This window comes from Sorghum bicolor, chromosome 8 (assembly GCF_000003195.3).
Source record: "Sorghum bicolor cultivar BTx623 chromosome 8, Sorghum_bicolor_NCBIv3, whole genome shotgun sequence".
Lineage (NCBI taxonomy): Eukaryota > Viridiplantae > Streptophyta > Magnoliopsida > Poales > Poaceae > Sorghum > Sorghum bicolor.
The window spans coordinates 10,788,216-10,805,533 of record NC_012877.2 but is presented as its reverse complement, the minus strand read 5'-3'; the positions used below and the strand labels follow the sequence as shown (position 1 = coordinate 10,805,533).

General features: G+C 42.4%; 2 protein-coding genes and 1 long non-coding RNA gene across 8 annotated transcripts; 1 reads left to right on the top strand and 2 right to left on the bottom strand.

Annotated features, from left to right (window-relative positions):
• On the bottom strand, positions 1,777 to 3,949 carry LOC110437474. Of its 4 annotated transcripts, XR_002455529.1 has the most exons (4): positions 3,744 to 3,938; positions 3,460 to 3,642; positions 2,360 to 2,423; positions 1,777 to 2,201 (listed from the first exon to the last, which is right to left on the bottom strand). It is a non-coding gene; the product is annotated as an uncharacterized LOC110437474 (long non-coding RNA). The 4 variants fall into 4 exon arrangements; XR_002455528.1 differs by having other exon boundaries at positions 2,360 to 3,642; positions 3,744 to 3,949; XR_002455527.1 differs by having other exon boundaries at positions 3,460 to 3,937.
• On the top strand, positions 5,095 to 6,247 carry LOC8084195 (tRNA threonylcarbamoyladenosine dehydratase 2). The gene is made up of 4 exons (XM_021465970.1): positions 5,095 to 5,331; positions 5,523 to 5,647; positions 5,910 to 5,967; positions 6,087 to 6,247. Exons 1-4 carry the CDS (start codon positions 5,095 to 5,097, stop codon positions 6,195 to 6,197), a joined length of 531 nt encoding a protein of 176 aa, XP_021321645.1. The 3' UTR covers positions 6,198 to 6,247.
• On the bottom strand, positions 8,606 to 14,015 carry LOC8058136 (probable leucine-rich repeat receptor-like protein kinase At5g49770). 3 transcript variants are annotated; one of them, XM_021446604.1, is made up of 16 exons: positions 13,968 to 13,984; positions 13,695 to 13,856; positions 13,491 to 13,611; positions 13,303 to 13,374; positions 13,115 to 13,189; positions 12,954 to 13,025; positions 12,224 to 12,385; positions 12,058 to 12,132; positions 11,888 to 11,959; positions 11,681 to 11,755; positions 11,456 to 11,524; positions 11,292 to 11,366; positions 11,135 to 11,206; positions 10,862 to 10,999; positions 10,252 to 10,751; positions 8,606 to 10,119 (listed from the first exon to the last, which is right to left on the bottom strand). In XM_021446604.1, exons 2-16 carry the CDS (start codon positions 13,777 to 13,779, stop codon positions 8,876 to 8,878), a joined length of 2,907 nt encoding a protein of 968 aa, XP_021302279.1. In that variant the 5' UTR covers positions 13,780 to 13,856; positions 13,968 to 13,984; the 3' UTR covers positions 8,606 to 8,875. The 3 variants fall into 3 exon arrangements, with proteins under 3 accessions (XP_021302279.1, XP_021302278.1, XP_002441998.1); XM_021446603.1 differs by having other exon boundaries at positions 13,963 to 13,980; XM_002441953.2 differs by having other exon boundaries at positions 12,954 to 13,007; positions 13,695 to 14,015.

Here is a 17,318-nt window from a genome sequence, read left to right as displayed (position 1 = left end):
TCATGGATTCAATCAATAGGTAACACCATGAGTAATCCGAGCCCTTCAAAAAGCCTTTTAATTCAACCAATTGCTCAATGCCATTCAATCAATCAACACCTAATCGAAAGCATACATTTGACCATGGAAATCCTTTTGATTCATGAGGCACAAGATTCAAAAAACTGACATTACAATTTTTCTTTGTTCATTAACCTTACTGAGGGAGCACTCAGTCATCATTGCTAATAGTAAGACAAATATTAAGGTTGTACCCTTTCTCTGCAATGCCAAATATTTAAATCAAGCATGGGATTGAGTTTGCAAAAATTTAGAATGATTTTCTGTATATATAAATCAAGGTAGGGATAATGAAACTTGGAACTGGTGTCAGTTTAGGCAGAGAGAGAGAGAGATACTTACAATGTCACTAAAACTGCTAGCAATAGAAGTTCTTCCCAACTGTATGTGCAGTAACAGAATATATATAATATATCATTTAATTAAAGTAGGCTATGCCTTTGACTGGTTACAATCAAAGGAAATAAATCATTAGTAGGTAGTATAAATGGTCAAAATTGAGTTCCATATATATGATTTAGTAACTGAAGTCATCCAGCAATTGGCGTGCAATGATGCATTCAAAGCTCCCAGATTCTTGTCACCTAAAGTACAAAGTCTCCAATCATGCATCATCAATTTCCATAATTCCATTTCAGCTCAAACAACACATCATTTTTTCACATGCCCACAGTCTGTAATTACAAACAATTAATTGGTAAATTCGACAAGTTTGATTCTCCTGAAAAAAATCAAGGCATTGGCCTGTACCTGTTGATGTGGATTTTCAAGTGTGTATATATCTGGTAATCTATTTGTTGCAAATGAATCAATATGGCAGCAAGCACTATCTTCTTTTAGTTTTAATGCAAGCCAGTTATAGAAAAATATATTGACATACGTTCCACTCTCCTTGAATCGGAAGGTCTAAGTGTTGGATAAGTAGGTAATGACCAAAAATAAATATCAACAGGAATATTTTCTTAAGAGTGGAAATAAAAGAAGGAAATATATAACATAGAAAATAGAAAAGAGAGCATATTCTTCTTATTTTTTCAGAGTTCGGACAACAGTCCATAGATGCTTTTGCAGGACAGCAATTCAAATTCAATCCAAATGCTTTTGCAGGCAAGCAACTCAAACTGAATCCAATGAATAATCAGAAAATCAGCATTGCACTGACACGATTCAGATTTGAGTTTTGGTTAATGATAAAACTGGCCTAATTAATCAGGAACCATTTTGAATTTAGACCAAACATAATCGATCAGAAGTCTAGACTCTTGCACATTTGTACCTAAAACACGATATGCACCTACAACAAGATCTGCCGGTTCCACGATGTAGGATGGTGTACAGGAGATGACAACCCTGATTGAGTATGGATAAAAAAACCTAATTGAGCTTGCGTTCTCCTTGCCTTCCTGCCCGGTGATCTTGATAGTTTCTAAAGGAATAAAAAAACAGATTGGTAGGGTGACCATGACGAAAAACACAAATTGGAAATATGAGAAAACTGAAAGCAATTGATTTGAGATCCCGCAGTTCTATCATTTGTAGGGACCATGATATGTTGATGAATTGGTTTGCAGAGAAAACAGCCATATCAATAATATGGCATTATATCTCTATTATTTATTATATAAGCAGACAATTTTGACATATTTAAACTATAACAAATATACTTCTTAAAAAAATTGGTAGGAGTTGTTCAAGGGAAAAAAGTGAGGAACTTGCCTTCTATTCTTTGTCGAAGCATAACCAAAGTTCTTCGATTCAAACCCTCTTGCAAATATCTTGTGGTGATCCCCCAAAAGCATGTTTGATAGTATCAATGCCATCGCTCAGTGCATATTCTTTGCCGTTTCAAACCCATATTCCTCCACTTGACAAAATTTCCCGCAACCCATTCAATCAAAATTTATGACAAAGAAAGGACAAAGTTCCATGATGGTGTTATGGTTGTAGGCACTACTTTCTCAAAACCATATTGGTAGAGCGAAGGTGATTTAGGCTAGCCAAGACGCAATGGTTATGGTATGACTATTTGACTAATCTGTCAGAGACCCAGTTACTAATATACTTGAAGTAATGGTCAAGGGCAATGGTGAAATATCATAATTCATCCTGAACCACAAGTACAGAGCAAGTTCCAAGCTTATCTGAAAAAATGAAACTTCCTGTTAGCAGTCATGCAACTCTCAGAAACGTCTACAGAATCGAAGCACAAGTCTATATCATAAGAACAGCGAGTGCATGGCAAATAAAGCTATTATAATACCCTTAGACTGAAATGAAAAAAAATGGCTGGTTAACTAACCTTAAGAACACCCTGCCAAGATTATCAGGTCTGCCATCCCTCAACTCCAAGGCCTCGTATATTCCTGAGTGGTCAATTGTTCAAAGAAAAAATATCAAAATTCTGCACATAGATGTCAAACATATGGAGTTTGAGGCAACTACAGAAAGTCCATTCCAAACGAAATAGTAGACACTGACATCCCAGAGTACCATATATAAAATGAAAGAAAAAATTATTTTCTGTGTTGCTAACATTTCAAAATGATTAAACATGGCATGTTATCACATATAAATATGTTTCATGATTCATTACATAAGAATACTTCTGGAGAGGTCTATTGGCTTCACTGCATTCTTTCTGTATTATTCAAAAACAAAATCATGCTAATACTCAATGATTGAAGCAAGGTTCAGAGAAGTCTAACCGAAATTAAATAGATAAATAAATCACATTATCTAAAAAACATTCTAATTAATAGTAGATAGTATAATAGAAGTTGAATAGTTGACAAAGGCTCTCTTCTGCTTCATTAATAGATCCACACGGTAAGCAGTTTTCAGATCAGCTAACCTTGTAGTGCTGGTGATTATTCTGCTGACATGTTTCTAAACACTTTAGGCTCTGCTTTGAGACGAAGTTGATTCTAGAGATCCCGAGCATAGAAATTTCACATAAAAGTACTTCGACTCATGTAGTAAAAAAACAGCAGTAATTTTCACATGAAGTACTTCAATTCGTGCAGTAAAAAACAGAAGGGTGCCATCTATTAAGGAGGAGAACAGACTCAACAATATACGGATCAATCAAATCTAACAAAAAAAATCAACCACACACACATCCAGTCATAGAAAATTCAACATCACGTAGGTGACTGTTAATATCCACAACCAACCAATGCACAGTATACATGTGATTGGTCACACAGCATGGACTAATCTCACCATTGAAATCCCTCGATGCGTGATCAGGCAAGCCAAGCGGTGTCTGAGGAACAGAGCAACACAGAGCACTCGAAAATCACAGGGCGGATGGAAAGGAGGAAGGCACGACTGAGGAACAGAGCAACACAAAGCACTCAGAAATCACAGGGCGGATGGAGAGGAGACAGACACATGTACCAGTGGATGCGCCGCTTGGCACGACCCCCTTGCACAGCTGCCATCGCTGAGGCCCACGTCCACCTGTGCGTAGCCTCGACGGCGAGGACGGCGTGAGACCGTACGTGGCGGGTGAGGGCGACGATGGGGAGGCGGATGAGGACGGCGGCGGCGTGGGAGCCTTTCCTTTTCCTTTTCCTTTTCCTGCAAACGTCGCTGCGTCAGGGAGCTGCCGTGCCGCCGAGCAGAAGTGGCCGCGTTGGGAGAGGGATGCGCTAAGGCGTTGACTGCGTCCGGGAGCCGACCTGCCGTGCCGCCGAGGAGAAGTGGCCGCGTTGGGAGATGGATTGCACGATAGCGAAGGGGAAGGAAGGATTGTGCGGTGAAGGATCGCTGGGTGCGTGATTGACGGCGCAGAGAGGAAGGGGCGCACGGGGAAGGAAGGAGTGCGGTATCGCACGTCGTGCGAAGAAAGGCGACCCGATTGAATGTCGCACCAAAAGATAGTCTTAGCTTTATTTTTTTAGTTGTAGGAGAGTGGAGATAACACCATCTCAGGCGGAGAAAACGCATGCTCAAGTTGTGTTCACCGGTGCAACCAAAGAAGATAAAATCGCCTTTTTTCTATGCTTCAAAATTGGAAGAATTTTCATTTTATCTCTACTATAATTGAAATCTTCTTCAAGTCACCTCCCTACTTCAAAATCAACGGCTGTTAATACACGCCCAATAAATCGGACGTCTCAGATTAAGATGTTAGAAGCCGCTTCCAACTCTCCTCTCTCACGCGCGCGCGAGCCTGCGCCTTCAGAAGCCACGTCGCGGGTTCGAGCCCAGACACCTGCATTTGCATATTTTTTCTTCCAGGATCAATAGTTCACGGCGAAGGCGAGCGCAGCTAGGGCGAGCGCGGCCAGGGGCGCCCAAGGTCGCCGGGGCGAGCGCGCGGCCGGTGCTCGCCAGCCAGGGGGACCGCGGCCAGGGGTCACCGGGGCGGGCGTGCGGCCGGTGCTCGCCGGCCAAGGCGAGCGCGGCAGGTGTGCGGCCGGGGCTCACTCACCGGGACGCACAGGGCTCGCCTTAGGTGGCACTCCTTGCAGCTTGCGTGCGCAGAGGTTTCAAGGTACTTTCTGCAATGAGGGCTGGAGCTCGAGCTGATCCCACCAGAATTCGTGTTGCAGATTTGAGAGAATCAAGCAATGATCCCCTCTCTCGATCGGTTAGTTTGATACTTCTTCCAAAACTCTGTCCCACTGTAAGCTGCCATTTCATTCGTTAGCTAACTGACATGTCAAGATGTGCTGCAAATGGGATGTTGTGATTGCTACTTTTAGGTGAGGTACAGGCTCAAGAAAGAACATGGAATTGAGGGTGGAATACCAGTAGTTTTTTCATTGGAAAAGCCAAAGGCAAAGCTGCTTCCTTTTCAAGCTTCAAAAGAAGAGGAAACTCCATCAGATTACCAGGTGAGCTCCCCTAGGACTTGTATTACCACCCTCCTGCTACATGCTTGTTCCATTTCTTGAGACCTTTTTTCCTTGTGATTTTTTGAACAAGAAATATTTGTTACAAAGAGTTAATTAAATTCCTCTAGAACACCCATTTGCTTGTATATTATAGGAGTGCATGATGTGTGTGTACATAACTATTGACAACATGATATGCATTATTCCACAGATTGTCCCAGGATTTAGGGTTCGCATTATACCAGTACTAGGAACCATCCCTGCAATATTTGGTCAAGTTATGGCCTCCTATGTGATTACTCAGCTTGCTGGATTAGATTTTCAAACTGAACCAGTTGTTAACCTGGATTTGGATCATTACCGTATGCTTCATCAGCGTCTTATTGAGCATGAGGAGCTGATGTATGGGACAGCCGAGCAAGTTCTGGTACTATGTTTCTTGCTATGTAATGTCATATCCTGGAAATAAGATATTTTCTTCGAGAATTATGTAGTTGAGGTGTTATTTATTTATGTTGATGGTGACCAGCACATGTGAAAAAGGGATTATTCACCTTCACTTGTTTTGATATCCTTTTGTACGTCTACGTTTGTAACATTCTCTTTTACAATCTAAAGGTAGATTCTGAAGAGGTAATGTACATTGTCAAAGAATTGTGGCGTGTTCGAAGTGCTAGAGACCAAAGTCAGAAGGACACGGGTCGGAAAATGTGGAGATCTGTCAATGAACTAATGCTTGTTCGGTATGCTTCCTTCTCTAACTGATAGTGTGGCTTGAGATCATCGTGCCTTTTGTGGCACTACCTAAGTTCCCATCATATCTGATTTGGTAGAGCAAAAGCAAAATCCAACTTGCATTATCTCTAGCGTAGGGTGACTGTCATCTTTTAAGTCTGGATAATTAGCTATGTTAGCTTGTAACTCTGAAGTGGCTTGGCATTGGTAATGTCTTAAATTTCGATGAGATTTTTTTTGACATTAATTCCTGTAATTACTTTGTTATAGGTGGGACAAATCAAAGGCTGCTGGCATCTCAAACTTAATACTTCTCAAGTTTAGTGAGGTAACAAGTCACGAATACTCATGGAACATTGAAGTTGAATTCCAAGATGGCATATGTTGCAGATGAAATGACTGGCGGGCTTTTCCTGTCCATTGGTTTACCTTCTCCTATTTATGCAGGCTGATGCCCATGAATCCACCACACTCGACCGAATAAAAGAAGAAGAACCTGAATTCTACTCTATGGTTTCACGTGTCCTGAAACGAGCTGAGATGGAGTTTGCCTTATGACTCAACGAGTAGCGAGGGTTGATGATCTTGCCTCTTGGAGGACTCTCACGGTTGCTATTAAGTGGTGGCCTTGGAACAATGGATCAGCGTTCAGTTTGGTGGGATTCATATTTGGGAGTACTTGATCGGTATGCTATGGTGAAAACGACGTGCAAAAGTTTTTCTTCTTGTGGCAGCCGAAACATCAGCTCTCTGTTATCACGGAGTTGTGCACTTGTGGCCATCTATATGTAAATTAATCGTGTTTTGCTTTTGCGTATAATATAGGTGTCCAATGATATTCCACTGAGAAGAGGAGTTCCAATACTATCTACCTCTTGGAGGTATGTGATTTAGAATGGGGTCAGATGCTTGCCTATAGTTGATTTTTGTGTAGGTAAGTAGAAATTCAGACCCGAATGTTTCTGCCTTGCTATATGTGGTGAACTGTTATGTCAACTAATTGTGCATCTTACTGCATCTTTGCCATAAATCAAAAAGTAATATTCAAGTTTGCTTCCACAGGCAAGAGCACCAAGAATATCGTTTATAAACATGTTCTGCTATGATGAATCCTTAAATGAGTAAGTCCATAAATTATAATTACCTACTATGTATGTTTCGAGCTTATATAATCCCCTATATGGTTAAGGTGCAAAAGAATTTAAAAAAATATATGGTTCTCTATAATTTTACAGGATGTTGGACCTGTTTTAGAAGGATTAACTGTTCTCTATAAATAGATTAACTGTTCCTTGGGAAATATGTTATTGATTCAATCCAATGAAGTACTTCAGATTTGATAAAATTAACTTTGGACTTTAATGTGGTCCGTAAGATACTCAGAATAAATAAATGATTGGTTGTTTTCATATGTATTTTTCAAATAAAACCGTAGCGTTAGCACGGGCACTAAGGATTAACTGTTCTCTATAAATAGATTAACTGTTCCTTGGGAAATATGTTATTGATTCAATCCAATGAAGTACTTCAGATTTGATAGAATTAACTTTGGACTTTAATGTGGTCCGTAAGATACTCAGAATAAATAAATGATTGGTTGTTTTCATATGTATTTTTTAAATAAAACTGTAGCGTTAGTACGGGCACTATACTAGTTTCTATTAGTCATTGTATCAGGAATGTAATGCTATGGCTCATGAGGTAGCTAGCCAAGCTTTAATAGGCAAAAACTCTTTTATTTGGATAGATGAACCCCTCCTTCCATTCCACTAGTACACAGAGGTACTATACAGACGGTTCGTAACCTCGTAAAATCGCGTGCTACGCGGTCGGTGGGATTCGAACCTGAGACCTCACCCTCAGGTGTACCCTCCTCTACCACTCCACCTATCACTCACTTGTGTCTGTAATAGAGTTTAGTTCCCCACGTACTATCATAAACCAAGCATAAATTGATTATTTGAGGCCCTAAACGGATTCAAATGGAAAAGTCATCAACTACAAAGTTTTATAACTTTTTAAGACCTACAACTTTTATATTGGTAGTTCCTTCATCCGAGGTCATTTACAAAATTTGAATTTCAAATTTGAGAAATTCGAACGTAGTTTTCGATGACAAGATGATTTCAAATGAAAAAATTATCAACTACAAAGTTTCATAACTTTTTAAGATCTACAACTTTCATTTTGACGGTTTTTTAAACGAGGTCATTTGAAAAGCTCAAAAAATTCAAGTTCAAATTATTTCTACAGGCGGATTGGCGGTTTCTTAAGAAATCCGCTTGTAGAAATACATGATTCCGCCTATAAAAATTGATTTTGACAGGCGGTTTTGTAGTCGGGTAAGCCAATTTCTTTCCACAGGCGTTTTTTAATTAAAACCGCCTGTAAAAATTATGTTCCACCGCTGGCTTTGAACACTTTTGTACTAGTGTTCGGCAGCTGCTTGTAAATGATGTAAGTGTTATGTCGAAAGAATAAAACTTGTTGTAAGAATTTTTTGAGTTCATAGCAACCAAAATTATCATGCCAACAATCCCGTTATCAAGAAGTCAGTTATTAATCCAATTGCACACCTATCTTAAGTTCATACTAACCAAAATTTACACTAATAAGTACAGTACCCAGTACATTCGGTGCAACACACTACTTGCGCTTACTATCTGTGGATGCTGCATATATATATGCCGAGAGGTAGGAGAGACTGGTTCGATGGTGCTAGCAACTGGAGAATTAGGGGATGGGTTTCAGGTCAAGTGAGGTAGAGATGGAGTAAAAACCCGTCCTTAACAACGTTCGCGATATTTGGCTACACCCGCCGTTAATGAGACACGTGTCATATACCCACTACCATGTAATAAAGAAGTTATAAAATTTGAGATAAAAAAGCACACAATTATCAATTTATCATTACTAATGAATCGTAAATTCACAGCAACTTAAATCTTATGAGGAGAACTTGTGAGTTGTGACAACATCCTTCTGCGTATATAATACCATCCCATGAAGAGAAAATGCATGCTCAATATCATGTTATCAAGAAATCAGTTCTTAATCCAATCGCACACCTATCTTAATTAAGTTCATAGTAACCAAAATTTACCCTAATATAAGTACAGTACCCTGTATTTCTGTACAATGTACATTCGGTGCAACACTACTGTGGTTGAAGAGTGCAGAGTGCAGTGTGCATATTTTCCCATGTCCGCGGGAGCTTTGCTTGCTGTAGATTAGATTCACTTGGGCTCCACCCTGGCGGACGGCAACCCGGCGCTGCTGTAGTCGGCGAAGGGGCTGTCGCCGCCGTAGGGGTGGCGCGGCGTCCGGCTGGCGTAGCTCATGGAGTTGGACGCGGACTCAGGCCCCGCTCCTCCGGCCATCTTGAGCACCCGCTCGATCTCGCTGACCACCTCGCCCATGGACGGCCGGTCGGCGCCGGCCTCCTCGACGCAGCGCAGCGCCAGGTCCACGTACTGCTCCATCCCCTCCGGCGCCGACGGCGCCGCGCACAGCACCGGGTCCAGCAGGTCGTGCAGGCCGTACAGGTCCTTGGTCCGGTCCAGCGCCGCCTTCATCTCCCTGACGATGTACCTGCCGCGCTCCAGCGGCTTCCTCGCCGTGGCCACCTCCAGCATGAGCACGCCGAAGCTGTACACGTCGCTCTTCTCCGTCAGCTGCTGCGTCATGTAGTACTCCGGGTCAAGGTATCCCATGGTGCCCTTGACCTGCGTGGTGACCTGTCCCCGGCCGTCGTCGCCGAGGGGCTTGGAGAGGCCAAAGTCGGAGACCTTGGCGTTGAGGCGCTCGTCGAGGAGGACGTTGCTGGACTTGATGTCGCGGTGGACGATGGGCGGGTCGGCGAGCTCGTGGAGGTACGCGACGCCCTTGGCGGCGCCGAGCACGACGCGGAGGCGGCGCCGCCAGTCGAGTCGGACGCCGGACTTGCCCGTCAGGCTCTCCTTGAGCGTGCCGTTGGGGACGTACTCGTAGACGAGGATCTGCTCCGCCTGGTCCAGGCAGAAGCCCACCAGGCTGACCACGTTCTTGTGGTGGACACGGGAGAGCAGCTCGATCTCCGTCCGGAACTCGAGGCTCCCCTGCAGGGAGCCCTGCTGCGACCTCTTCACGGCCACCAGCTGCCCGGTCGGCAGCGTGCCCCTGTACACCTTGCCGTACCCGCCATTGCCGATGTCGTTCGCCTCCGAGAAGTTGTTGGTGATCTTCCGGAGCTCGTCGAAGCTGAACATCCGCGCGCCACGCAGCTGCGGGATGCTGCTACTGCCGCCGCTCGTGCTCTTCATGTCCCAAGAAACGAAAGACTGGCTCCTCTCTTCGTTCTGCTTTGGTCTCTTCTTCTTCTTCCTCCTTGCGACGCAGATGACAAGCGCAACAACTCCGGCGACAAGAACCGCTCCGCCGGCCGAGACTCCGATGATAAGAGGCAAGTTGTTCGACTTCGATTTGGATGGTATTAGCAGCTCTACGTTCATCAAAAAGCAGTAAACAAAACAGTCACATATATATATAGCAGGGTGTGCAATCTGAACTTCTGAATTGTTGTACATTTTTTTTTCCGAATCCTGAATGAATGAATGGATGATCTTGTTCTTACCATTGGCAAAAGAGTACTGCTGGCCATTGAAATAGTAGGGGCCGAAAACAGAGGGAGGCTTGTAGGTCTGGTTGCTGAGTACGAACGCAATGTCAGAGATATCCTGCTCACTGAACATGGTCTTGCCGCCGGGGAACACCTCCAGCGCCACCTGCAAGTTGTTCACCGAGTTCACCGACGGGTCATGGATGGCGACCGAGTCGACGGGGAGGCTCAAGCTCAGGTACTTGGCCTTGATGCCGCTCTCCAGCTGGCCCCAGTACGACCCGTTGCTCAGGTCGGAGAAGGACGGCGACCTGAAGAACAAGGTGCCCCTGTAGGGCACCGCGCAGGCGCAGCTTGGGCTCAGAAGCTGGCCTGAGCCTGACAGGCATGGCGGTGGCAGCCCGGAGCAGTTCTTCGCAGTGCTGTACGGCGGCGGCGTCGCCTGGTTGGATTGCCCCGGCGGCGTGCAGTACTTCTCGTTGCTCCCCGAGCTGCAGATGGGATTCCCGACTAGACTGAAAAAGACAGTAGATGTATGCGTGTTGTGAGGGATGAACGAATCCACAGTCTGTCAGCGCGATGCAAGATGCAACTGCAACGAAAAAGCAAAATGTTCAGTTCCTACATGAGTTGTTTGTTGTATTGTGATCCACCAACAGTTATCTGGCTTATGTCGTTGTCTCGCAGATCGATTAGTTGGAGCTGAGTACTGAAGTCTGATCCAATAGTCAGCGTGCCGTTGAAACGGTTGCCCCGGAGCCTCCTGCGATTGTCAGGAAGTACCATAAAGTATCAATAACTCTTTATCGAAAAAAAAAAGAATTATCAAGAACTGGACAAAATTCTATGATCCATCGTTTGTATCCCTGTATTATCTTTGACATGATCATGAACTCACAGTGTCTGAATTGCAGGAAGGCTGAAGAGGTCTTGCGGCAGCTGCCCGGTAACACGCAGGTTTTCAAGGTACCTGCAACCAAAAAGAAAAAGAAACATTCAGACACAAGTTCTGGACTTGAGTAGGACAAGGAAGGAGTGCAGAGAGGGTTACTTACAATGAGGTCAATGATGGCAGAGTGGTGAACCAGGAAGGAACATCAGATGCATTGAAGCTGTTGTTGCTCATGTCCCTGTCACAACCACAAAGGAACATTCAGAAGTTGGATACTCAAATTCTTGTATGACTCAAGAAAAGGAGAAACTTGAGTAAGTCACTTACACAAAACTGAGTGCAATCATTCCTGTAAGGTCTGGTAGTGGACCATTCAGCTTGTTGTTTTCTAGGTGGCTAGTGTGAACAGAAAAGAGCGAGAGAGGATAAACGGTTATATATATATATAGCTTCCTAGTACTATTGTACAACTGATACAGACGGTCCAACAAGCGCATACAAAAAAAAAGAAAAAAGAAAAAAAAAGAAAAAAAAACAGAGTAACAGACTCACAGCTCTGCAAGCTTGGTGAGGTTGTTGATGTTGCTAGGAACTGACCCAGTCAACTGGTAGTTGTTATCGAAACGCCTGTGCCGACATAACCATCTCACCATCAGAACAAGTCCATACATGTCACCGTCAGAAGTACTCCTACTTGCTAGTGAAAAATCTCCAAGATTTTCTCTTCTAAGTCATGACATGCAGGTGATGTGTACTTACAGGACTTCTAGTGTATTAAGAAGGCCCAGAGTAGAAGGAATGCTTCCGGTGAAGTTGTTGTTGTCAAGAAGCCTGGATACAAAATACAGGCCATCCACTGTTTGAGCTTCACAAATCACAACAAAAATAAGGAAAACTTGTGAGTTGACAATTTGGGTTTCCTTACTTACAGATGTATGAGCTTCATATGTGAGTTGAAAATCTGGCTCGGTATGGTTCCTGAAAGCTGATTGATACCGAAGTGGCTGCGAAAAACGGCCATCAAACCACAACTCAGGTGATTCAAAGGATCCTAATGTCAAGGAATTTAATTCTGGTGATAGGAATTGTACATACAAGTGCTTTGTGTTTGTCAGATTATCCAGCCCGGGATTTGTGCCATCGAATACTGGAAGTTCTCCAGAGAGCTTATTGTCAGCTAGATCAAACCAGTATAGCTTCGAGAGTCTTCCGAGTGATGGCGGAATGGAACCACTGAACTTGTTTGAGTTCATAGATCTGCAGGCATGGAATACAATGACCAATCTTTCTGTTGACACCGTTTTTTTTGCATCAACACTTTCTTTTTGTTTCCCCATCATAGTGGCAATGAAAAAAAATCATATTATACTGAGCCTAAATGCACAAATGCTGTTTTTTTTGGAACGCGATGGAAAATGGTGCACCTTTCAAATGCACAAATGCTGTGAGGATCAGTGATTAGGTCCAATACTTGGTAGATGAACACACAACACAGCTGAAGGTTGAGGACTGGATTGCTCAGTTGGAATGTAATATGATGGCAATTCTATTTCTATCATCAAACAGACATTTGTTTGCAGTCACTTCTAGAGAATCCACTAATTTTGTGTGTTTGAAATGAACAAAGTAACATTTAGAACGAGTTGGTAGAAGACAAACTAAAGTTGATCCCCAAGTGACAGTTGGATATGGTAAAAGTTTTTTATTGAACAGAAGATACAATCCCAAAAATACATCCTTGTTTATGGTAGCTAAAAGATCAAAGGCGCCCGTCAAAAAAAAAAGATCAAAGTCATAGACAAGGTATCAGTTTTGATCTCCTTACAAAAATATAAGCTTGGAGAGCTGTCCTAATTCTTTCGGTATTTCTCCAGAAAAGCTGCAACCAACAATAATTCTGCAGAGGAGTCGGAGAGCAAATATGACAAAGAACAGTTCATGCATTGAAATCTCGAAATCAGTCAGCAATTGGAACTCCTTACGCACAGGTTTTCGAGGTTACTCAAGCTTCCGATGGATGCAGGAAGAGGACCACCCAAGTCCTTGTTGTAGGAGAAGTCCCTGCCAAAATTAGGAGGCAATCACCTCACATGCTTGCAACAATGCTAAAATTCCAATTTATGTGCTTGTTTGGAGACTCATATCAAAACTATAAAAGGCAAGAAGTTTCATACAAGGTCTGCAATTCGGACAGAGACTGGATGTCGCCTGATAGGGACCCTGACAATCCTAAACTTGAGAGTCTTCTGCAAAAACAGCCACCATGAAACAGCAGCTCAGTGAGTGATCAATTGTTCATCTTTAAAATGGATAACTAGAAGGAAACGACCATATGTGATCTCTGCTAGCTGCTGATACTAACATAGACGTGACCCGGTCTCCGGTGCAGTCTATCCCAATCCATTTATCTCCACATGGGTCAGTACCCACCCAGTTTGATGGCTTTTTGTTCCAGGAATCTTTAATCCCGTTGAGTCCAGCAGCTGCACGCAGAGACAAGAAGAGCAACAGAATGAGCAAATGAGCACTGCAACAACAAGGAGAAAAGGAAGAAGCTGAAACATACTATCTTGCACATTCGTGTCGGCCAAGATGACAAGAGCCTGTGCAAGAAAACCGAACGAAAACACAAGCCATGGAGAAAGCTCCATCTTTGGAGAGTTTCTTGAGATGTCGCCGAATTGCTCTTAGCTGCTCATCTCCTTCGAGGTCAGAAGCTCTGGCAGCACTGCAGTAGGTCATATTAGTTGGTATGTAAGGTAGGAAATGGGGCTTGAATTGTATATTCATTGAACTGGTCAAGATATCGATCCATATAGTTCATCATCTCCTACCCTACATGTATGAATTAAATGAACGTGTCGTCCATCTCATCCAACAAGTAGCTAGTATACCAAGTCTCTGAATTGGATTTGAGAAAAAGAAAATGGGGGAAGACCAGATGGAGTCAACAGCGTGCAACTTGAATTGGAAAATGACAGCATTTGCGATATTTTAGATCTTAATTTAATGGTTGGGTGCTGGTTCGCAATTGCTCGATGCGACAAGATTCTAATTTTGCTCTTAATTTGCATAATGTTAGCTCTTAATTTAGTTTCCGATAGGGGTAAGGGTGCAAACTCATGTGCACTCAAAGTCTTTGGCCCGGATAAAAGAGCCAAAGAATTGCAGGCACATGCAAGTATGTTCAGCATATAAACTGGCGGAATTTTTAAATTTGGATGTTGTAGTTGTAGGTATTCCATGTTATGTTTTGTTTTCTCTTATACGGTCATTTCAGTTGTTTATCTGACAAACATGAGCTAAACCTATCACCAACCAGCTCATATGCTTCTCAACTGCATGATGAGTTATTCCTACAAATGGTTGCAACTCCCAGTTGATTGATATATAGTACTCCTGTAGGCAGCGGAGCATAAGTCGGACCATACTTAGTTGCATTATCTAATCTGCTCAATCATGGATGGAACATGTTACTTTCTAACAATTAAGGCCCTGTTTGGATCATAGTTGTGTATTATCATGATCGCAATTATGCATTTAGTCTCAGTGAAAGTTTCATATTAGTTTCATCTATACTCCCTCCATACCTAGATTAGTTGACGTTTAGGACATGATTGTGCTTACCAAGGAGTCATTAAGGAGAGGGTATTTTTCCCTGTTTACCCCTATTAAATAGGTACCAGGTGCATTCCCTATGAGAAAACTACTCAGCTCAAACGGTTAGTGCAACGAGGCAGTTGGGTGTCGGGCAGTGTTCGACTCCTGGTGGCCACAATTTTTTGCTGGGGTTGTGGTTTTGCATGGTATTATTTGCCTGCATGTGTTCGGTTGGGCATGGTGCGGGCTGAGCCGCATGCACTCATGGACGCTTGGACTGCTTCAACGCGAGCTTTGATTGGGTGGATTGCGCGGCGACCAAGCCAACCGGGGTGACTGGCGAGCGCAACACGCAAGGGCAATTGCGTCCTAAAGATAGCATGCAGGCGGCAACGACAACTTTTGTAAAATTAGAGCTTAGCCTAGGACGTCAACTATTCTGAGTATGGAGGGAGTATTTAATAGGCTACCACATGAATATTTTTTTAATGATATAACCGCGTTTTTAAGAAGAGAGACAAGAAGTGAGTTTCATCTCTCTTCGCATAGTTATCAGTTCTATATGAGTCATAAAATTAAATGTATGGAATGAAACTATGCATTAAGGATAAATATGTTTCATCCTTATTTCATTTCATTTTATTTGATGTAATTGTTTTGGGAACAACTAACGCTATTAAACTTTTCATTGAGAATGACTTTAGATCCCTAGATTATATATGATGGATTATTGTTAGTCCAACCGTTAAATTCCAGTTCTACCCTTAAATTTGGTTTTAGTCCTTGTCGTTGGACGTTTCCTTGTGTGTGGTCACTAGTAATGCATTTGGCGCCAAACTTTGGATTTTACCCTTCCCGGTGTCCTCGTGGAAATCAGTGGAAAGGGTACGATAGGAAACGAGGGAGGCGGTGGATCTCTAGAGCAGGCGCTCTGTAGTTGGCTTATGGAGAAACAAAAATACGTGTAACGGTGGTGATGGACAAGTTAGTCATTTAGAGCATATAATCTCCAACTAGTAGGTTCAAGGTAGATTACATTATTATTAAATTCTAATAATGCCTCATTATACTAATCTAAACTTTAATCTACCATGCTTGGATCATAACTAGATCACTTTAGCTAATTATTGTAATCCAAATATGATAAAAACATAGCCTTAGTGTCTATAATCTCCAATTAGTAGGTTCTAGGTAGATTAGATAATTATTATAATATAAGGCTTGGATTATAATAATCTAACATATAATCTAGCATGTTGTTAACCATCAATTTTATATGTCAACTAAAGAGAGAAAAAGGGGCATAAAATGAACATCACCATAGACTTAGGGTTTTCATTGACAAATTCCATGAGTTTTGGTAAATGTCTGTTTCTGCAGGGGGTTATCAGAAAAGAACCAAATGAGGTCCACATGTTGGAATTACATAGAGAAAACACCACGTCTAGTGACTCAAGAATAATCTAGAAGACTTGGAAATGCAGCATCTCGAAGGGGAGGGTCCACCTGTCAGGTGGCTGGGCGGCCGCCCAGCCCGTGGGGGCGCCCGCCCCTCTACCTCAACCGATGAGGTGCGAGCACGCGGATCCTGCCTCCACTGACTTTGAGGAGCAATCTCAGCCATCTATGTAGGTCGGTTTGATCTGAGGGTTGTGGTGCATCCTAGGGGGCTATATAAGCAAGAACCCTAGCCCCTGGGTAAAACCCTAATTCATTCAAGAATTCATTCTAGAGGTAACCATAAGAAAGACAGGTTTAGAGATCTCTCCATGAGAGAATTAGAATAGCTACTCCAAATCTTAAAGTTCTACATAGGTTTAGACTAGATAGAGGAAGAATCGGGCGCCTGTGCTTGGAATTCCGCATCTCCATCATCAAGGATTGGTATTATCTTATATATTTTCTTGTGACTTTATTCTAATATCATTATGTTTCTATTTATTATGTTCCTAGTTTATTCTAGTTCTATATTTGATATGGTTATGATTGATAATGAGTTTATGTATATGTTTGCAAAGCGGTTAGCTCTCTTCGCGGGAGGGTTAGGTGGTAGATTTCATGTAAGCATGGTGCTTAGATGCTGTTTACCTACTGTTGGATATTCTTAACATCATTACCAAAAATAGACTTAGTTTTCTAAATCTGATAACGGTGCCAAAAATGCCAAACCTATCCCTCATACCATTTAAGCCAAGTTGTCATCCCCAGCATGACATGAGAGACGCGGTATTGAAATATGCAATTGCTCTTCTAAATAAATAATGAGTGGGATCTGCAAGCGCACAGATTAATACCGATGTAGCATTTTAACCGGGAAGTATTCCAAGTATCGTTATTTATATTTTTACCACTGGGAAGGGATTAACAATCATCAGTGTTGAGTATAGAATAGAATATGAGATTGAGTATCTATCATTGCATGTATAATTGAGAAGATTTATCTAACTCTTTCATACAGGGGTAAGTGTCACATAAAAGATATATCAAGTAATGAATAGTGATAAAGATAATTAATCTGATCAGCATAACTTAGCCACATAATAAATATGATAAGCACATCAATTATATATTCTAGAAAGTCACTAGCATG